This window comes from Spermophilus citellus, assembly GCF_964194105.1.
Source record: "Spermophilus citellus genome assembly, chromosome: 13".
In the NCBI taxonomy this organism is placed as follows: domain Eukaryota; kingdom Metazoa; phylum Chordata; class Mammalia; order Rodentia; family Sciuridae; genus Spermophilus; species Spermophilus citellus.
Window position 1 is genome coordinate 93,046,317 of NC_138193.1, and position 16,390 is coordinate 93,062,706.

Below are 16,390 nucleotides of genomic sequence, written 5' to 3' on the forward strand. Positions count from 1 at the left end.
AAATTTTGTAGATGGATAGAAAGCCTTTATTGTATTTGTTGATTTTTATGTGGTTCTAAGGATTGAACCCAGTTCCTCACACATGCTAGGCAAGTGCTCTGCTGCTGAGCTATAGTCCCAGCTTTCCCATTTGCTGTTAACTCCATTTTCCCATCACCTTTCCTTTTAGTGGTGATAACATAGGATAAAGATGTCAAAATTATAGCTGTAGGCATGACAAAAAGGCTTAATTTGTCCCAGTGGGATGTGTAATTTTGGGGGAAAAGAATCACTGGTTTAAATTCAATCCCTGTTATTTACTTGCTGTTTGACCTTGGGCAAATTATTTTGCCTCTCTGAGTCTTAGCCTCTTTGTTTCCATAAATAATGAAAATAATAATATGTATCTCCCCCCAAAAGCACTTCATGTGATGTCTCTCTCTCTCACACACACACACACACACACACACACACACACACATACACACACACACACCATCTAGATGCATAAGTATAATGCCTGACCATAGGCTATCGATACCCATTCCTGTCTTTTAAAATTATATAACAAAAAGAGAACAATATTTTTGAGACTTAGTGTAATTTAATCTACAGGGAAAGGTACTTGTCCTTCCTTGGGAGAATTTATAAAAACATGAGAGTTAATTGAGACCCCTGTGGCCACCGGGTGCAAAAGCAAGGCACAGAGAGGGACTTCCCAGGGAGAATGTTACACCCTGGCAGTTCATCTTAGTTTCAAGTCTCTACAGCCCCCTAGTGGCCATTGGTTTTAGCATTTGAATCAGTCTGACAACTGACGGGAGTCTATTTACCTTTATGCAAGAATTATTCAGAGACACAAGGAATGGAGTAGAGAGTGAAAGAACTAGCATTTTACTATTTTCCATATTTCAAGTAGAAAATTATTTTTCACCAGTGTGCACACCATCAAAATCTGATGAAAATCCAAACATATGCACACACTCTATTAACCACCAGGCTCTTACCTTTTCCTGTCTTTCCTTCCTTCCTTCCTTCTTTCCTTCCTTCCTTCCTTCCTTCCTTCCTTCCTTCCTTCCTTCCTTCCTTCCTTCCTTTCTATTCCCTCCCTTCCTCCCCCAATATAGGGGCATCCTTTCTTCTCCTCGGGTTAGATAAATCTTTGCCCTTAAACTTGTAAAGTCAGCCTATCCAGTCTGAGTTCCAGGGAGAAGCCAGATGCTTGCCAGATCAAGTGAGTTGCATATACAGTCAGAAGCAAGTCATTCCAGGAAGTAACATTTCTTGGCCCATTAGGTCTTCCTTTGGCCAAAGGTGATGCCACTGTGTTGGAATGAGCTGCATCCCTGGGAGAGCAGGAGCTCCACTTGGTTACCACCTTCTGTGGCTCAGTGAGAGAGATTCCACCAGACACAGTGCTCTGATTCAAGTAAGCTCTTCTGCTACCTGTCAGGCTGTGAGCTGAGTGGGGAATCTTGCCTTATCCTTAGCTCCAACAGTTAGCACCAGGTCTGACAACCAACCTTTGAGAAGAAGGAACTCTGAGGGATTTGTGTGAACTAAAAATTCTATTTTTTTGTCTGTGGTTCTAGTCAACTGCTTGTTATAAACACAGACATTATCTGAATTCTGTATTGGCAGTTTTTAAGGGACAAAAGGAAAAAGAGACCAGAGGTACAGCCCTGACAAGTGAGTGAAAAAGCTCTGAGATTCTCAACTCTCATTACCAAGGACGTAAGCAAGAGTGTCCCATTCTATTCCTTCCAGTTAAGTCACCTCTACACCTTCTCCTGTTATTCATGGAGGGGTATGACAGAGTACTGGTTGAGAATACTTGGCAAAGCCTTCGGGGTCACATATGACCTTATGATTCAGGGAATATTACTTAAGTTCTCTGCAACTCAGTGTCCTCCTCTGTGAAATAATTTGAAAACATTTGCCTTGGGTTGGAGATGCAGCTCAGTGGTAGAGTGTTTGCTTGCCATGCCCAAGACTCCGGGTTCAATCCCCAGCACTGCAAATTCACTAGAGGAGGTGGCACATGTTCAGATACCATTCTGAGAAAACGGTGTGACTGACAGAGGTTTGGAAGGTATTTGTTGTAGCTGAAGAACAACTCTCTGCAAGACCTCCACCCCTGCTGTCAACTTTTCCTGTGTGAATTGGGTGACCTCTAGGCTTCCAGGAACGCATTCAAATAATGAGAGTCAGAGAAAATTCTGTGTCACCACCCCAATACAAGCTGTTCTTGGATTTAGTGATGTCGTGTTGCCACCCCTCCCCCTCCTGCCTTCCATTCGTCTCCACAGTTTTATTCTGGAACCTGCTTTTCTGAAGTTGGACCCGTTTAATCTATAAAATGCATTATTAGAGTGCTTGATTACAAAGATCTCTTCCAGTTTTCCATTTGTTCAAAACACGTTCCTGTTTGCAAGAGGAGAGAAATAGGGCAGAGAATCTGGAGGAAGGGAACCAAGAAGAGGAATTGAGGGAGGGAAGGCGGGGCAGACTTTGTGCTTTTCTCAATGAACACCAAAGCCTCTGCAGATTTGCATAGGAAGCCGACCTCGCTTCGTCATTGGTTGGCGGGCATGGGCGGGACGGGGCGGGCTTGCGTGAGTCTAGCAGCCGCAAAGAATTGGCGCGCGAGCCCCGCCCCCGGCGCGGCCCCGCCCCCTCCCGGCGCGCGCTCGCGGCTCAGCCAGCTGCAAGTGGCGGGCGCCGGGGCAGATGAGATCCAGCGACTCTGAGGGCGGCAGCGGCGGTGGCAGCTGGCACCCCCCGCTGCCGCTGTCCGGGGAGTCGTGGAACACCGAGACGCCTTCCAGCTGCCCTCTGGCCAGCCACCTGAAGCCATTGGCGCTAAGGATAGGTGAGGAGGGGACAAGATTTCGGGCTCCCCTCCCCTGAATGCTTTCACTGCCTCCGGGGCCGCTCTGTAGCCTACGAACTCCGAGGAACCCAGACGCGGGTGACGGCAAGGACGTTGCAAACTTGCGCGGCGGCGGCCAGAGTCTTGACTCTGCAGCACTTGAGTCTCCGATTCTGGTTCCAGAAGTTCAGCCGGCAGTGCTGTCCGAAGACTTCCTGCAGCAGAGGTCGCCTCGAAGGGTACTAGAAAGCAGTCCCCTACTCGACTCTCGCCCAGGCTCGGGAAGCGGAGCTCAGAGGAGCGAAAAGGGAGGCTGGAGGAGGCCAGGACAGCGGGTGCCCGCTTAGATCCACGGTTCCCAGCCTGAAAAGTTGCGGAGGGTTGGAGGCTGCCGGTAGACCTGACAGACCCCAGGTCCGGCCGCGGGGGGCAGGAGAGGACGGTACCCAATTGCCACCTCCCTTCAGCCGTAGTACTTTCTGTCATTCGGGAGCGCAGCGAGCTACAGACGGGGGCGCGGCACTCAGCGTGAAGAGCAAGAGGTACAGGGTCCAGCTGTCGAACCCAGCGCCTTTCGTGTTCTCTGGACGCGCCCCTGACTTCCAGCTCCGTTTTATTCAGACCTCTGCTTGCCTCCTTGCAGCTTGGAGAAAGCAAAGGAATCAAGATCAGATGCAAGGAACCCCTTAGGACCAAGGACTGTTTGTAGCCCTTTGCGTTTGCAGGAAAGTGAAGGCCAAGGCTGGGCCAGGAGAGTCGGGAGACTAATATAAACAGCCCTCCTCTGACGGGATGGGAACCACCCGGCTCCTGTGGCTGCTGCCGCTGCTGCTTTCAGCGGCAGCCTTGGGCTCCGGGACCCCGACCGAGCAGCGTGCGGGCTCACAGGCAGTTGGGGCACCACTGCAGCCCCGAGAACCGCTCAGCTACTCGCGCCTGCAGAGGAAGAGTCTGGCGGTGGACTTCGTGGTACCCTCGCTCTTCCGTGTCTACGCCCGAGACCTGCTGCTGCCGCCGCCATCCCCCTCCGAGCCGAGGGCTGGCCGGCTGGAGGCGCGCGGCTCGCTGGCTCTGGACTGCGCCCCGCTGGTTAGGCTGTTGGGGCCGCCGGCGGCCAGCTCCTTGTCCCCAGCCGCGGACCCGACGCTGTCCAGGGTGCTGAAAGGTGGCTCGATACGCAAGCTCCGGCGCGCCAAGCAGCTGGTGCTGGAGCTGGGCGAGGAGGCTATTCTTGAGGGCTGCGTTGGGCCCCCAGAAGAGGCGGCTGTGGGACTGCTCCAGTTTAACCTCAGTGAGCTGTTCAGCTGGTGGATTCGTCACGGCGAAGGGCGGCTGAGGATCCGCCTGATGCCCGAGAAGAAGGCATCGGAAGTGGGCAGAGAGGGAAGGCTGTCCGCGGCGATTCGCGCCTCCCAGCCCCGCCTTCTCTTCCAGATCTTTGGGATCGGTGAGCAGCTCCCGCCAGAGTGTGCTGGGATTCGCATTTTTTAGTTACATGGATTTGCAGCCACTATTTTCTAACCGTCCCCCTCACCCGTCTTTCTCAAAAGCTTCTTAGCCTTCTTTCCTCATTCCTAAAGTTAGACTGTAATTTACTTTTTTCCTGAGGCCAATCGCTCCCAAGGACCTTCCTTCCTTTTTAGCAATCGAGTTGGGAGAAAAGTTTTCTGTTTTTGGCATAATGCCCTCTAACAAGGTCCAAGCCAGAATTGGTTACCTTTCTTCCTGGAGCCCTAGAATGGTTGAAACCCTCCTATTATTTCCAAGTTCCAACTTAGTACTACATCTGAAAACTATTATCCTTTCATTCTCCTCCATGTTCCTCTTCATGATCACCCACAGATTTGGGGTATAATTTCTTAGGGAATATAAAGGTTCTCTTCATATTATTGAATGCCTCCCAACTGTTACTTCCCGAGGGATTCACTCTTCCTTGTTAATTCATTGCACTACCTCTACTCTTACCCCCTGTCTGCTTTGCACTCTCAGACCCTCATCTTCTCAGATGTCCTGGGAGAATCCCAGAGGAAATAAGGATCAGGGAACAGGAGGAGGTGTGGAAAGAGGGAGGAAAGTTGTAAAGATTGTCTTGCTTTGAGGAAGTCACTATGAAGCCAGGAAGGAAAAAAATAGTTGGCTTTCTTGTTTCTCTTCCCCTTCCCTTTCCTCTTCCCTCCTCTGATTTTTAGCTTGAATGTCTGCAGCGGCAGCTCTTGGTGATAGTCTCTGGCAATCGTTTCACTGCAGATCTCTCTGCTGGAGACTCCTGAAATGAGGTTTCTGTTTCATTTACTCTCTCATTTCTTCCCATATTCACTGAGTTGGGGATGTGTGTGCAGCACTTACTTCTAACTCTTCCAAATGATAATTTGACTGGAAAACCAGGTAGTTTTGAATGGATGTTTCTCTTGTAAGAGTGTTGGGGAAGAACTCCTGAATAAAATATACCATGCAAATGAATGAGCAAAGCACAGAAGAGAAATCATGTTTTTAAACAGCCTACACTAATTCCATTGAGAAAACCCAGCTTCTTTTCTATCATTCTCATCATTAGAAATAAATGAAGTTCTTATGCTCCACTGGCCACTAATATCAAATATTAATTGGATGGAAAGCATTGAAAAATGGCCATTGTAGAGCTACAAGTATCTCCCATGCTTGTTCAAGCACACACATGTACTCCCCACACAGTCAATATTCTTATGCAGCAGAGATATTAAGAAGCTGAGGTTCTGTAGTCATTATGCAGAAAACATCCTGGTATGTCGTCTCCAAGAAAAGAACAAGAGTAGATGCATATTTCAGCATCAGCATTAGTGGCATTGGCACTCAGAATGACCCCTGTGATCAGTGCTGGAATTCATACACTCCATAGTAAAAGATAGGGTCAGATGAGTTTGCTAGTGCCTCAGTGAAGTGAGATGGAGAATGATACAATTGTCCTACCACGGATACTTTTGTAAAGAACAGCTGGGTTTTGATGTCATCATGCCTTCTGTGGTTTATATACACATTCTCTTTTAGTGCCCAATGTTTTAGTGATAGAAATAAAAATGACTTTTTCTTTGGGAATGAAGATTTTCTTCCACTTTCATATCTATGAGCCTTTCTGGAGCGTCCTCTATTACCTCTCGTTAAATGACTATGGGCCAAAGCAGTCTATATTTGCTGTTGTCATGATCACATGCAGCCCCAAACTTGCCAACTATAAACATGCAGATTGCAAGATGCTACCAGTGGGTGTTTCTGAGAGTCACATGTATAATGCATTTGAAGAATATAGTACTACTTCATTCAAGCCCCACATAATGAGCTGATGGTACTACTGAGTGGGGGAGTTTCAGATAGAAAGGAGTATTCTCTAAGAGCTGCTCTGCTACTGACTATAGGAAGCAGTGAGCATCCCAAGTCTTTCCTCAGCAGTGCAGTCTGTTTGGCAGCTTGGCCAAGCTCTTATGCATCATTTGACACATCTAGCAAAGCTGGTTTCAGAAAGAGCCAGGATTCTGCCATTAAAAGGCTAGAAATTTTAGCCAAGCATTTTTCAGTAGGATTGGGATCAAATGATTATTGATGGGATCAAATAAGACACTAAGTATAACTGGATGAGCTCCCTATGACCTCCAGAGAGACAGACAGCTTATTGAAAAGCACTTCAGGCCTGTGGTGATCACACTTGGAAGAGGCTGGTCCCTCCCGTCTCTGAGGACATATGCTGTCTGCAGTTAGGCAGCTGGCCATGAAGGACTAGCCTCTCATTTTACCATTACCTCCTCAGCCTCATTCAGATGCAGTCTCCATTGTAGACCTTCCCACTGAGTGGAAACACCCTGCTATAATCATGTTTCATGTTTGGGGCAATGTAAATCATTGTGGTTCCATTTGGTTTCTTGTATGAAAATTCAGGCTCAGGTTCTGCCACAAGGATCGATTTTGCTGTTTATCATTTTTGGGAAAATGGGTTTATTCTTTTCCCATAGACTCTGATTTATAGAAAGGACATAAACACTTCTGGGGCATCGGATCTTCAATCACAAAGGGAAAGTAGGAAAAGCTCAGTTCATCTTTGCCTGCTTCTGCCCAAGGGGCTGGTGGTCTTGTCTAGAGGGGAACAATTATGTGGATGTGGCTATTTGTGGGGAGGGAAGAAGAGGGATGATGGTTTTGCCATCTTTTGTAGTGAGGGGCCTGAAGTACCCTATTTTTCTCAGATTGAATATTCAAGTTTCCTAAACTTGAGCAGGACTATGACTAGGATGTGGCAAAAAATGGGAAAGTACCCAGTTAGAACAGAGTGAAACCTTTGAATTGCTCGTGGTTTGGGTTTTCTGAGAGGACAAAAGAATGCCCAAGAGGCCTTATGATGAATGACATGTTCATGCTTTTTTTTTTTTTTTTTCTTTGTGGGTTGCTGTGAATTCCTAGAGGGAAATCAACATTTTGGTCTGTAGCAATTCTCCAAAAGAGTCATCCATGGAGATGAAATAGAGAGGCAGTTGCTGGGATTATATGAATGGTGATGTACTATCCTGAGACATCCCAAATCACATAAAAGATGTTTACCTGGGGGCTAAGGCATTGCCCATAGCCCTGGTAATATTCTGGTTTGTAGGTGTTTTGAGATCAGCTTCTTCCACCCTTCCAGGTGAGGGTCTAGAGGATGTTGGGGGATTGGAGGGCCTGTTTTTCTACAAACACTCCCCCTCCACTCCAGGAAAGGGGCTACATGACTTGGGTCTTTACATGTGCGGTGGAGAGTCCTAAGCAATTTAAGTAGAGGTATGCAATACAATACACCTGACCCTTGACCACACTTATCAGTCAGTCTCTTCCCATTTCATCTGGAGAGGGCATAGAGAGTAAAGGAAGATAGAGAGGAAATGTGAGCTCCCAGAAGGGATATCAGTTATTGGAGGTGAATTGGGAGACTTGGAACTAGTCCAGAGAAGATCAGAGTGCTGATTAAAGAGTTGAAAGGACTGATTTATGATGAATGATGAAAAGAATTAAATATATATGGCTGGGCTAAAGTGGTGATGAAGGGAAAGCCATGGTAACAATCCACAGATCTTGGAGGAGGGAGACTGGCACTGAAGGAGAGGAGTTATTTAGTGTGGCTGTAGAAGTAATAGGATGAGACTTGTAGAAGGAAACTTTAGGTTAGATATCAGGAACCTTATTTTCTGAAATTGATATTCCTCTGACCATGGAATGGAATTCTAAGGGAGCAGGGAGTCAGGTGAGATGTGGGTCAGACAAGCCACATTGTTCATAATTGATACGTTCTATATTTTTATTTATTTTTTTTTAGAGAGAGAGAGAGAGAGAGAGAAAGAATTTTTAATATTTATTTTTAGTTCTCGGCGGACACAACATCTTTGTTGGTATGTGGTGCTGAGGATCGAACCCGGGCCGCACGCATGCGAGGCGAGCGTGCTACCGCTTGAGCCACATCCCCAGCTCACGTTCTATATTTTTAAATGTTGAGAAGTCCGCAACAAGCAGGGGATCTGGGACAGGGAATGGCAGAGTGAATCAGGATGTTTTGGGATCTAATTCCTGAGAGGTTTGGGGCATTGGTGTTTCTAGGGGAAAAGAAAAATATTGATAAGTATCTTTGAAGTTGGTGGGAAAAGCACACAATAGGACTGTTAGTGAAAAAATATTTTTAAATTACTAGTTTCAGCTGGGCATGGTGGCACACACCGATGGATAATCCCAGCAGTGTGGAAGGCTGAGGCAGGAGGGCGAGAGTTCAAAGTCAGCCTCAGCAAAAGTGAGGCATTAAGCAACTCAGTGAGACCCTGTCTATAAATTTAAAAAAAATAGGGTTGGGGATGTGGCTCAGTGGCCAAGTGCCACTGAGTTGGTACAAAAAAAATTACTAGATTTATTCCTTCCTATCCCCCAAATTAAACATAGATTTTTTTTTTCTTTGGGTTATGGTCTATACGTCCAGTGGGGGAAGGTACACTTATTAGAGAATTATATATCTAAGACACATCTTTAGGTGTGTGCGTGTGTGTGTGTGTGTGTATGTGTGTGTGTGTGTGTGTGTGTGTATGTCTTTGTGTGTCACTGTCATTGGCAGGGTAGGTGACCACAGGGTCTTGAGAGGAAGAGATTGGTTCTAGATTTGGTGGACTCTTATTGACTGCTTGAACATTCTTCAAAATGTTGAGAATAAATATGGCTATTCCAAAGATGAAGTTTGTCTACATCTAATTGAACATTCCACAATATCATAAAAGAGAAAAAAAGATCCACAAGAGGTTTTACAGAGTATGGGAGGAGAATCTTACCATTAATACCAATGAATATCTTTGAAAGAAGTTGGGTTTCTGAAGGTCAGGAGGAACTGGCCCGTGTGTAGGGAAGAGAGGAGGAGCTGGGCCAGCCAAAGTTGCCACGTCCTGCCACTGTTAGGATTACTGCCTGATAATCTCACTTCATGGGAATTTGCCCAGTCTGACCCATAAAAAGACATTTTGCCGTTCTTGATAACTGTTATTAATGTCCTGTTACAGTTGTATGGAACATCACAATTTGTAAAGTTCTTTCCCATTTATTATTTTTATTAATCCTGTAGTAGCTAGGGCAGTTGTCCACTTTATTTATTTTTTTATTTTTTTAAAGAGAGAGTGAGAGAGGAGAGAGAGAGAGAGAGAATTTTTAATATTCATTTTTTAGTTCTCGGCGGACACAACATCCTTGTTGGTATGTGGTGCTGAGGATCGAACCTGGGCCGCACGCATGCCAGGCGAGCGCGCTACCGCTTGAGCCACATCCCCAGCCCCGTCCACTTTATTTTATAAGTGGAATAACTGTAATCAGAAGGTTGAGAACACTTTCTCAAGGTTGGACAAGTACCAAGCAGTAGACCTAGAAACTTTCATTTGTTCATTGAAAGGTTATGAGATACCAGATGCTGGCTAGATACTGACCAGAGCCACAGTTCTCCTGGCCTTCTAATCAGGCCTTTTCCACTGAGAAGATAATTTCAAGATGCAAATTCTGAATGACTAAGACATAGAAGTAGGTGAAAACCTTTTCCATTATGCTTTTCAGAGACCCTGCCACAAATATTTGGTGGGCCATAGCCATGGCTTAGAAAAATTACTTAAAATATTTGAGACCTTTTTCCTTATAATAAAAATGAGGATAGTAATGGTTTCTAAGTGTTTCTAAATGGGGGTAATAATAGTTCAAGGTGTTGTCATGGAAATTAAATTAGATGTTGTATACAAATCTTTAATCAAATGCCTCATGGATAATGAAGTGTTCCATCAATATGATTTCTTACAGTTTTTCTCACACCAGTAACATTCCAGCATCCAGTCTATAAGCCGCACATTTTACAACTCTCAGAGTTTCATGTGCATTTTTGTCTGTCTGAATGGTGCCATCCAGAGTTGCATCATCCCTATGCATGACCACATGTGGTGACCTTGGAAATAGCAGTGAAGCTATGGGTTCCCCATAGCTTCTTACTGCAATTAGCTTCTTATTTCCAAGAGATGCAAGGTAGGACCCGTGGGAAGTGCGGGGAGTGGCCACTGGGGTAGTATCTGTTGTCTCATCATGGAAGGCTTTTTTCCTCCTAGAATTGTGGAAGAGAAGGAGGATTGAAGCGTGATATTTACTTCATTTCTATCAACATGTATCCTCTTGTAGGTCTTTTTACCTTGGATTCATTCCAAAGATTCAAGCAGCATATTTACAATCCAACTTTTTTTTCCATAGAAAGACACCAAACCTTAACTTTGTGAAAATATGAAAACTTATACTGAGAAAGAGCAAGATACAGACATTATAGAAGAGTAGATTTTAGATAGTGGATCTTCCTTGACTGAGGGTGATCTGTCCAGTCCAGGCTCTGCCATTCTCAGGGATGTGTAGAACCACTGGCCTCTGGGAATTCCTATATTCTAATTAACTGGGCTGCACACTTCCCTCCTGTTTCCAGCCTCACCATTCATTATCATCATGTGGAAGATATGGACAGGTAGGTACAGTACCAACGGGTTAATGGTCACGGGCCCATTATGAGCAGTTAAGCCTTTAAGATTCCCTGAAGACATATAACCCAGGGACTTGGTTGGAAGGCTGCCTCAGGATAGTGCCTCAACCTTAAAAAGGTCATTAAGCAACCACACAGCATTTTGTAGGTAATGATTTTTACAAGCCATAGCTGAGCCCTTGCCTCCATCCTTACATTTGATGATAATTTACATCTCCAGAAGATGCACATGCATATCATCCGTATTTGGGAGCAAGGAATGAAACATGTTGGTTTGGGTGGTTGTAGGTCCAGAGATCCTGTGAAAGAGCTGAGAATAAAGCTATCAAGGAACCTCATGGATGTCTTCTTCCTTAGAGCCCTCAGGTTGCTCTCTGGTCTATGAAGTAGCATCTGTTTTCTCAACCTTGTGATGACCTTGGCTCTTTCATATAGGGTCGAGGTATGAAGGAGGGGTAACTAAAAGAGAGTGTTGACCTGGTGGTGATGTGGTGATGTGGTAAGAGGGTGGGAGATATCTGCCACCATTTTTGATGAGCTGGATTTCTCAGAACAATTTTTTTTCCTGTTATACATTTTAAATGAACTTTCCATCAGGCTGTTCTGAGACTGAGTTCCTATCTAGGCAAATTCTATCAGCTTCCTTTGGTGGTTTGCTGGGACATGTTCCAGAAAGTTGGAGGTCTCAGAACAGGACAGGAGAGCTCCCTTGGGACAGGTCCACCCAATTATTTCATAAATTAAGTCTTATTCCTTGCCTTTTTACCTTTCTGGCTAAGTAACAGCAGGTTCATGGAGAGATAGGCAGTTGGAATTTCTTAGAGTAAGGAAAAGGCTAAAGGGAAGGTGTGACAAAAGTCTGAGCTCAGAGGAAGTCTGAGCATAGAAGTCATTTTTCCCAGTTCCAGGCTCTTTTGCAGGGGAGGGGTAACTGAGGATTGAACTCAGGTTTACTCCACCACTGAGCCACATCCCCAGCTCTATTTTGGATTTTATTTAGAGACAGAGTCTCACTGAATTGCTTAGTGCCTTGCTTATGCTGAGGCTGGCTTTGAACTTGTGATCCTCCTGCCTCAGCCTCCTGAGCCGCTGGGATTACAGGCATGCAACATGGTGCCTGGCCTAATTTCAGGCTCTTATAGCAGTGAATCTATGTGATATTATGACACAGGAACCTTCCTTTTAACAACGGAAAGTGATTCTTTTTAAATTGCAAGATTACAAAAACAGTAAAGTACATTGAGAGTACTAATCTTGTGCATAGTTTGATGATGATTTATATATATCACATCCATATAATCACCACCAAGATCGAGATACAAAACATTTCTAGCACGAAGTTCTCTGCAATACTTTTCCAATCTGTATCCATCCTCCCTTACCTCAAGGTAACCATCCGTGATTCATAAGTCATCAGTAGTTGTGACTATTCTTGAATAGTCACATCACATAGATGGGATTATACCATGTGTCTTTTTTTGTGTTTGAGTTGTTTTACTGAACATGGTTTTCTGTGATATTCATCCACATTGTGATGGGTAATTGTATTCTTTCCTTTTTATTGCTGTATTGTATTCCTTTGTATGGATATACATTGTTTCTTTATTAATCCTGCCCTTTTTTTCTAACAAGGATTTGAATCTGTGGGAGAGTTAAAAGTAAAAGAATCTTTCCCCCCTAAAATGCATAGAACACATCACAGACCTGGTGTCAAAGTTCTGCTCTATCATTTATTGGACCAAGGCTATTTATTTTCTTGTCTATATACTTTAGTTTTTTTTAACCTGTAAATTGAGAACAAATATATCCAACTCCCAGGGTTATTGTGAGGATTACATGGGATAAAGCATATAGAAGGTCCAGATACCTACCCTGTGTTCAACAAGTGTTAGTTTCTATCCCCAACTCTTGATACTATATATTTTTTTCCTTTGGTGGCCAGATGGATACTATAAAAAACTCTTACTGAAGCAGGTAAGGGAAGCTTTTATAAATGAGGTCATTAGCCTGCAGAGGTAAAAATAACAACCAAGGACTCTGAAAGGTACATGAGATAATTATAATCAGTCATTTTATGTATTAATAAATGACTTAATAAAAATAGTTCTTATGTTCAGTTTAAAATTAACAGAGAAAATAAACTATACAATCAATAAATAATTTTTAAAACTCTTTAGTCTTAGGTTAGTTAGTACAGAGAGTAATAAATGGAGTGAGGAAAAGTTGGACAGAAACATAATTACATTTACCTAAAGAGAAAGGCAAAAATGATTGAAAAACATAGAGACACTGTGAAGAAAGTGGGAGAGGAATGCAGAAGATGTTTCAGAGGCAACCCAGGAAAACAAGCCAATTATCTTTGGGACACTGAGAGGCATAGACATGGAAAAAGAGACCCAACTCATGGCAGAGAATTTGGAGAAGGGAGGAAACACTTGATTCTTTTTAGCCTGGAAGGATTCTGGCCTGATGTCAAAATCTCTCAACCTGAGACCAACATTATGTAATAATTGTTTTCAGATTTATTGAAGTATAATTCACATACAAGAAAATGTGCCCATTTTGGCTGTACAGTTTGAGTTGTTAGACAGATATACAGTTTTGTGTAATGACCACCCTAATTAGGATGGAGAAAAAATTTTTCAAACCCCTGAAAGGTTCTTTTTGACCTTTGTCCATGAACCTTCCATTCTCTGATATAGGAAACTTCTGATTTGATTTCTATCTCTACAGATGAGTTTTATCTGTTCTGGAGGTTAATAAAAGTGGAAAATTGAAGAGTTATGTATTCTCTTTTGTGTCTGTCTTCTTTCACTCAAGAATAATGCTTTTTAAGTCGGGTGCAGTGGCACATGCTTGTAATCCCAGTGGCTCAGGAGCCTGAGGCAGGAGGATCTCAAGTTCAAAGCCTGCCTCAGCATAAATGAGGCACTAAGCAACTCAATGAGACCCACCCTCTCAAAATAAAATACAAAATAGGGCTGGGGATGTGGCTCAGTGGTTGAATGCCCCCAAGTTCAATCCCCAGTACCAAATAAATAAATAATAAATACATAAAATAATAATGCTTTTCAATTTATATGTGTTGTTGCATGCATTATAGTTTGCTTTTTATTGCTTAATAATGTTTCATTTTATGAATACATGACAATTCATTTATCCAATCATCATTTGATGGACATTTCCAATTTGGGGCTCTAGTGAATAAAGCAGTTAGAAACATTTTGTGTATAAGTAATTTTGTGGATATATATTGTCAGTTCTTTTACAATCCCTTGTAGAATTATTGGGTCTTATGGTAAATATATGTTTAACTCTATAAAACACTACAAAGCTGCTTTTCAAAGTGGTTGTGTCATTTTTCAGTCCCACAAGTAATATGTGAGAGTGTCGCTTGCTCTACATTCCAGAAGATACTTGATGTTGTCAATATGTGTCAATATCTCCTTGTGGTTTTAATTTGCATTTCTTTTGTATTGAATATCTAATATTGCATAGTCAATCGCCCCAAAAGTTAGTGGCTTAAAATAATAGTTTATCTTCCATAGATAGGAATTTGGGGATAGCTCACTGGATGATTTTTCTTGGACTCTTTCATCAGATTGCAGTCTGGCATTGGACAAGGCTGCAGCTGTCACAAAGCTTGACTGAGGCTTCAGAGTCCACAAAGAAAGCAGTTTGCCTGTGGGGTTGGCCAGCTTGTGCTGGCTCACGTTGGGAGGTCTTAACTCTTCTCCAGGTGGTCTTCTCCACAGGACTGCTTCAACATCTTCAGCATATGGTATCCAGCTTCCCTCAGAGTGAGCATCTACTGAGATGATCACAGGAATCTTTCTCCTTATTTTGCAAATTGGATAAATTTTATTGTTTGATTTTCAAATGTTGAATTGGCTTTGTATTACCAGAATAAACCCCATGTGGTCATTATATATTATCCTTCTTATACATTCTTTCCCTCTGTTATCTTCATTCTGCTGTAATTATTTACATAGTATACCTGTTTAAATTTTAAATTTCCCATTGAAAAATAATTTATCTCTCCTGAGAATTACATTTCCATCCATTTTCCAGAATTTTTATTTTTACCTTCTGGGACATAAGTAGAACAGCTTCTTTCAAGTCTTTGTCTGATAATCCCAACATCTGGATCATCTTCTTTTTGGCATCTGCTGATTATTCTTAGTCTTAAGAAATGATCACCTGGAGGGGAGGTGTTCGTATTTGAGCAATTTTAGAGTGTATTCTGGAAGTGCTGAACATTGTGTTCCTTGGTCTGACATTTGGATGGGGTTTGAACCTTAGTTTTACACTCAAAGCCTTTTATTTTTCTTCAACTCTTGTCTGCACATGCATCATTCAGGTTAATAAGTGGGAACTTTGGGCTGGTTCCTTCAGAGAGTTAGTTTTCTCTTGTGTCCATGGGCCAAAATGAGCCAGATTCAGGCATTCTGCAAAGCCATGGGATGGTGCCATGGAAAATTAAGTACCCAGAGAAACCCTTTATTTGGGGTTGAAAAGCCAGAAAAATGGTCTTGGTAACTCAGTGCATATGCAGATAAATCTCCATCCCTCCACTTTTTCCTTTCATCTCATGATGGTGCTCCCTCAGTGGAATCTGCATAGCTAGCTATCAAGGTCAGCAGTCAAAACTCCAGTGGAAACCCTGGTAGAAACCACATTTCACAGGCCAGAGAACTGGGCAAGGGGGCCCCTTCAGGTCAAAAAGTACAGAGGGAATCAAAAATGTTTTATTTCTCCACATCATCTCCCTACTTTCCCAAAAGCCACTTGGTTCAAGTCAAAGGCAGTAACTATGTAATAGTAGCAAAGGTAGATAAAGCTCTGAATTTAAGAAGAACACTTAAGAGATTTGGAGGAGGAAATGTGCTAATTGTTTTTTTTTTTAAAAGTAAACGACAGCGGAATGCATTACAATTCTTATCACACATATACAACACAATTTTTCATATCTCTGGTTGTATATAAAGTATGTTGACACCAATTCGTATCTTCATACGTATACTTTGGATAATTGTTTTTTGTTTGTTTGTGTTTAGCTCTAGAGTCTATTTCCATTTTTATTTCTTTCCAAATATGTTTATGTTTTTCTCTAAGTCCTTAAACATATTTGTAATAGCCATTTTGAATTTCCTTCTGCTAGCTTTATTATTTCTGTCATTTCTACGTCTGTTTATATTGATTAGTTTTTCTCTTGGTTGTAGGACACTTTTTAACTGCTTCTTTGCACATCTGATAATTCGGTATTGATCCTGTGCATAATAAATATTACATTACAGAGTGTGAAGGCTTTGTTGTCTACATTTGAAGACTATTAAGGTTTCTTGGATAGTTATTTTACCTGCCCATCAATTTGATATTTTCAAGAATTGCTGTTGAGCTTTGAGAGGGGAATTTAGAAAAGCCTCTATCTCATCATTAGTTGAGGGCTACTCTTATGGTTTGGCCTTTTTTGGAATTTCCACCAAATGCATCAGGTGTTCAATGAAGTCCCTCCACTC

General features: G+C 42.9%; 1 protein-coding gene across 1 annotated transcript in view; it reads left to right on the top strand.

The window, feature by feature from the left end:
• The first annotated feature begins 3,614 nt into the window (after nt 1-3,614).
• ALK (ALK receptor tyrosine kinase) overlaps nt 3,615-16,390 on the top strand; it is a 671,348-nt gene continuing 658,572 nt past the window's right edge. Inside the window, exon 1 of the mRNA XM_081265286.1 lies at nt 3,615-4,298. Within this exon, the coding sequence (XP_081121412.1) occupies nt 3,644-4,298 (655 nt within the window). The 5' untranslated portion in view covers nt 3,615-3,643. The remainder of the gene's footprint in view (nt 4,299-16,390) is intronic.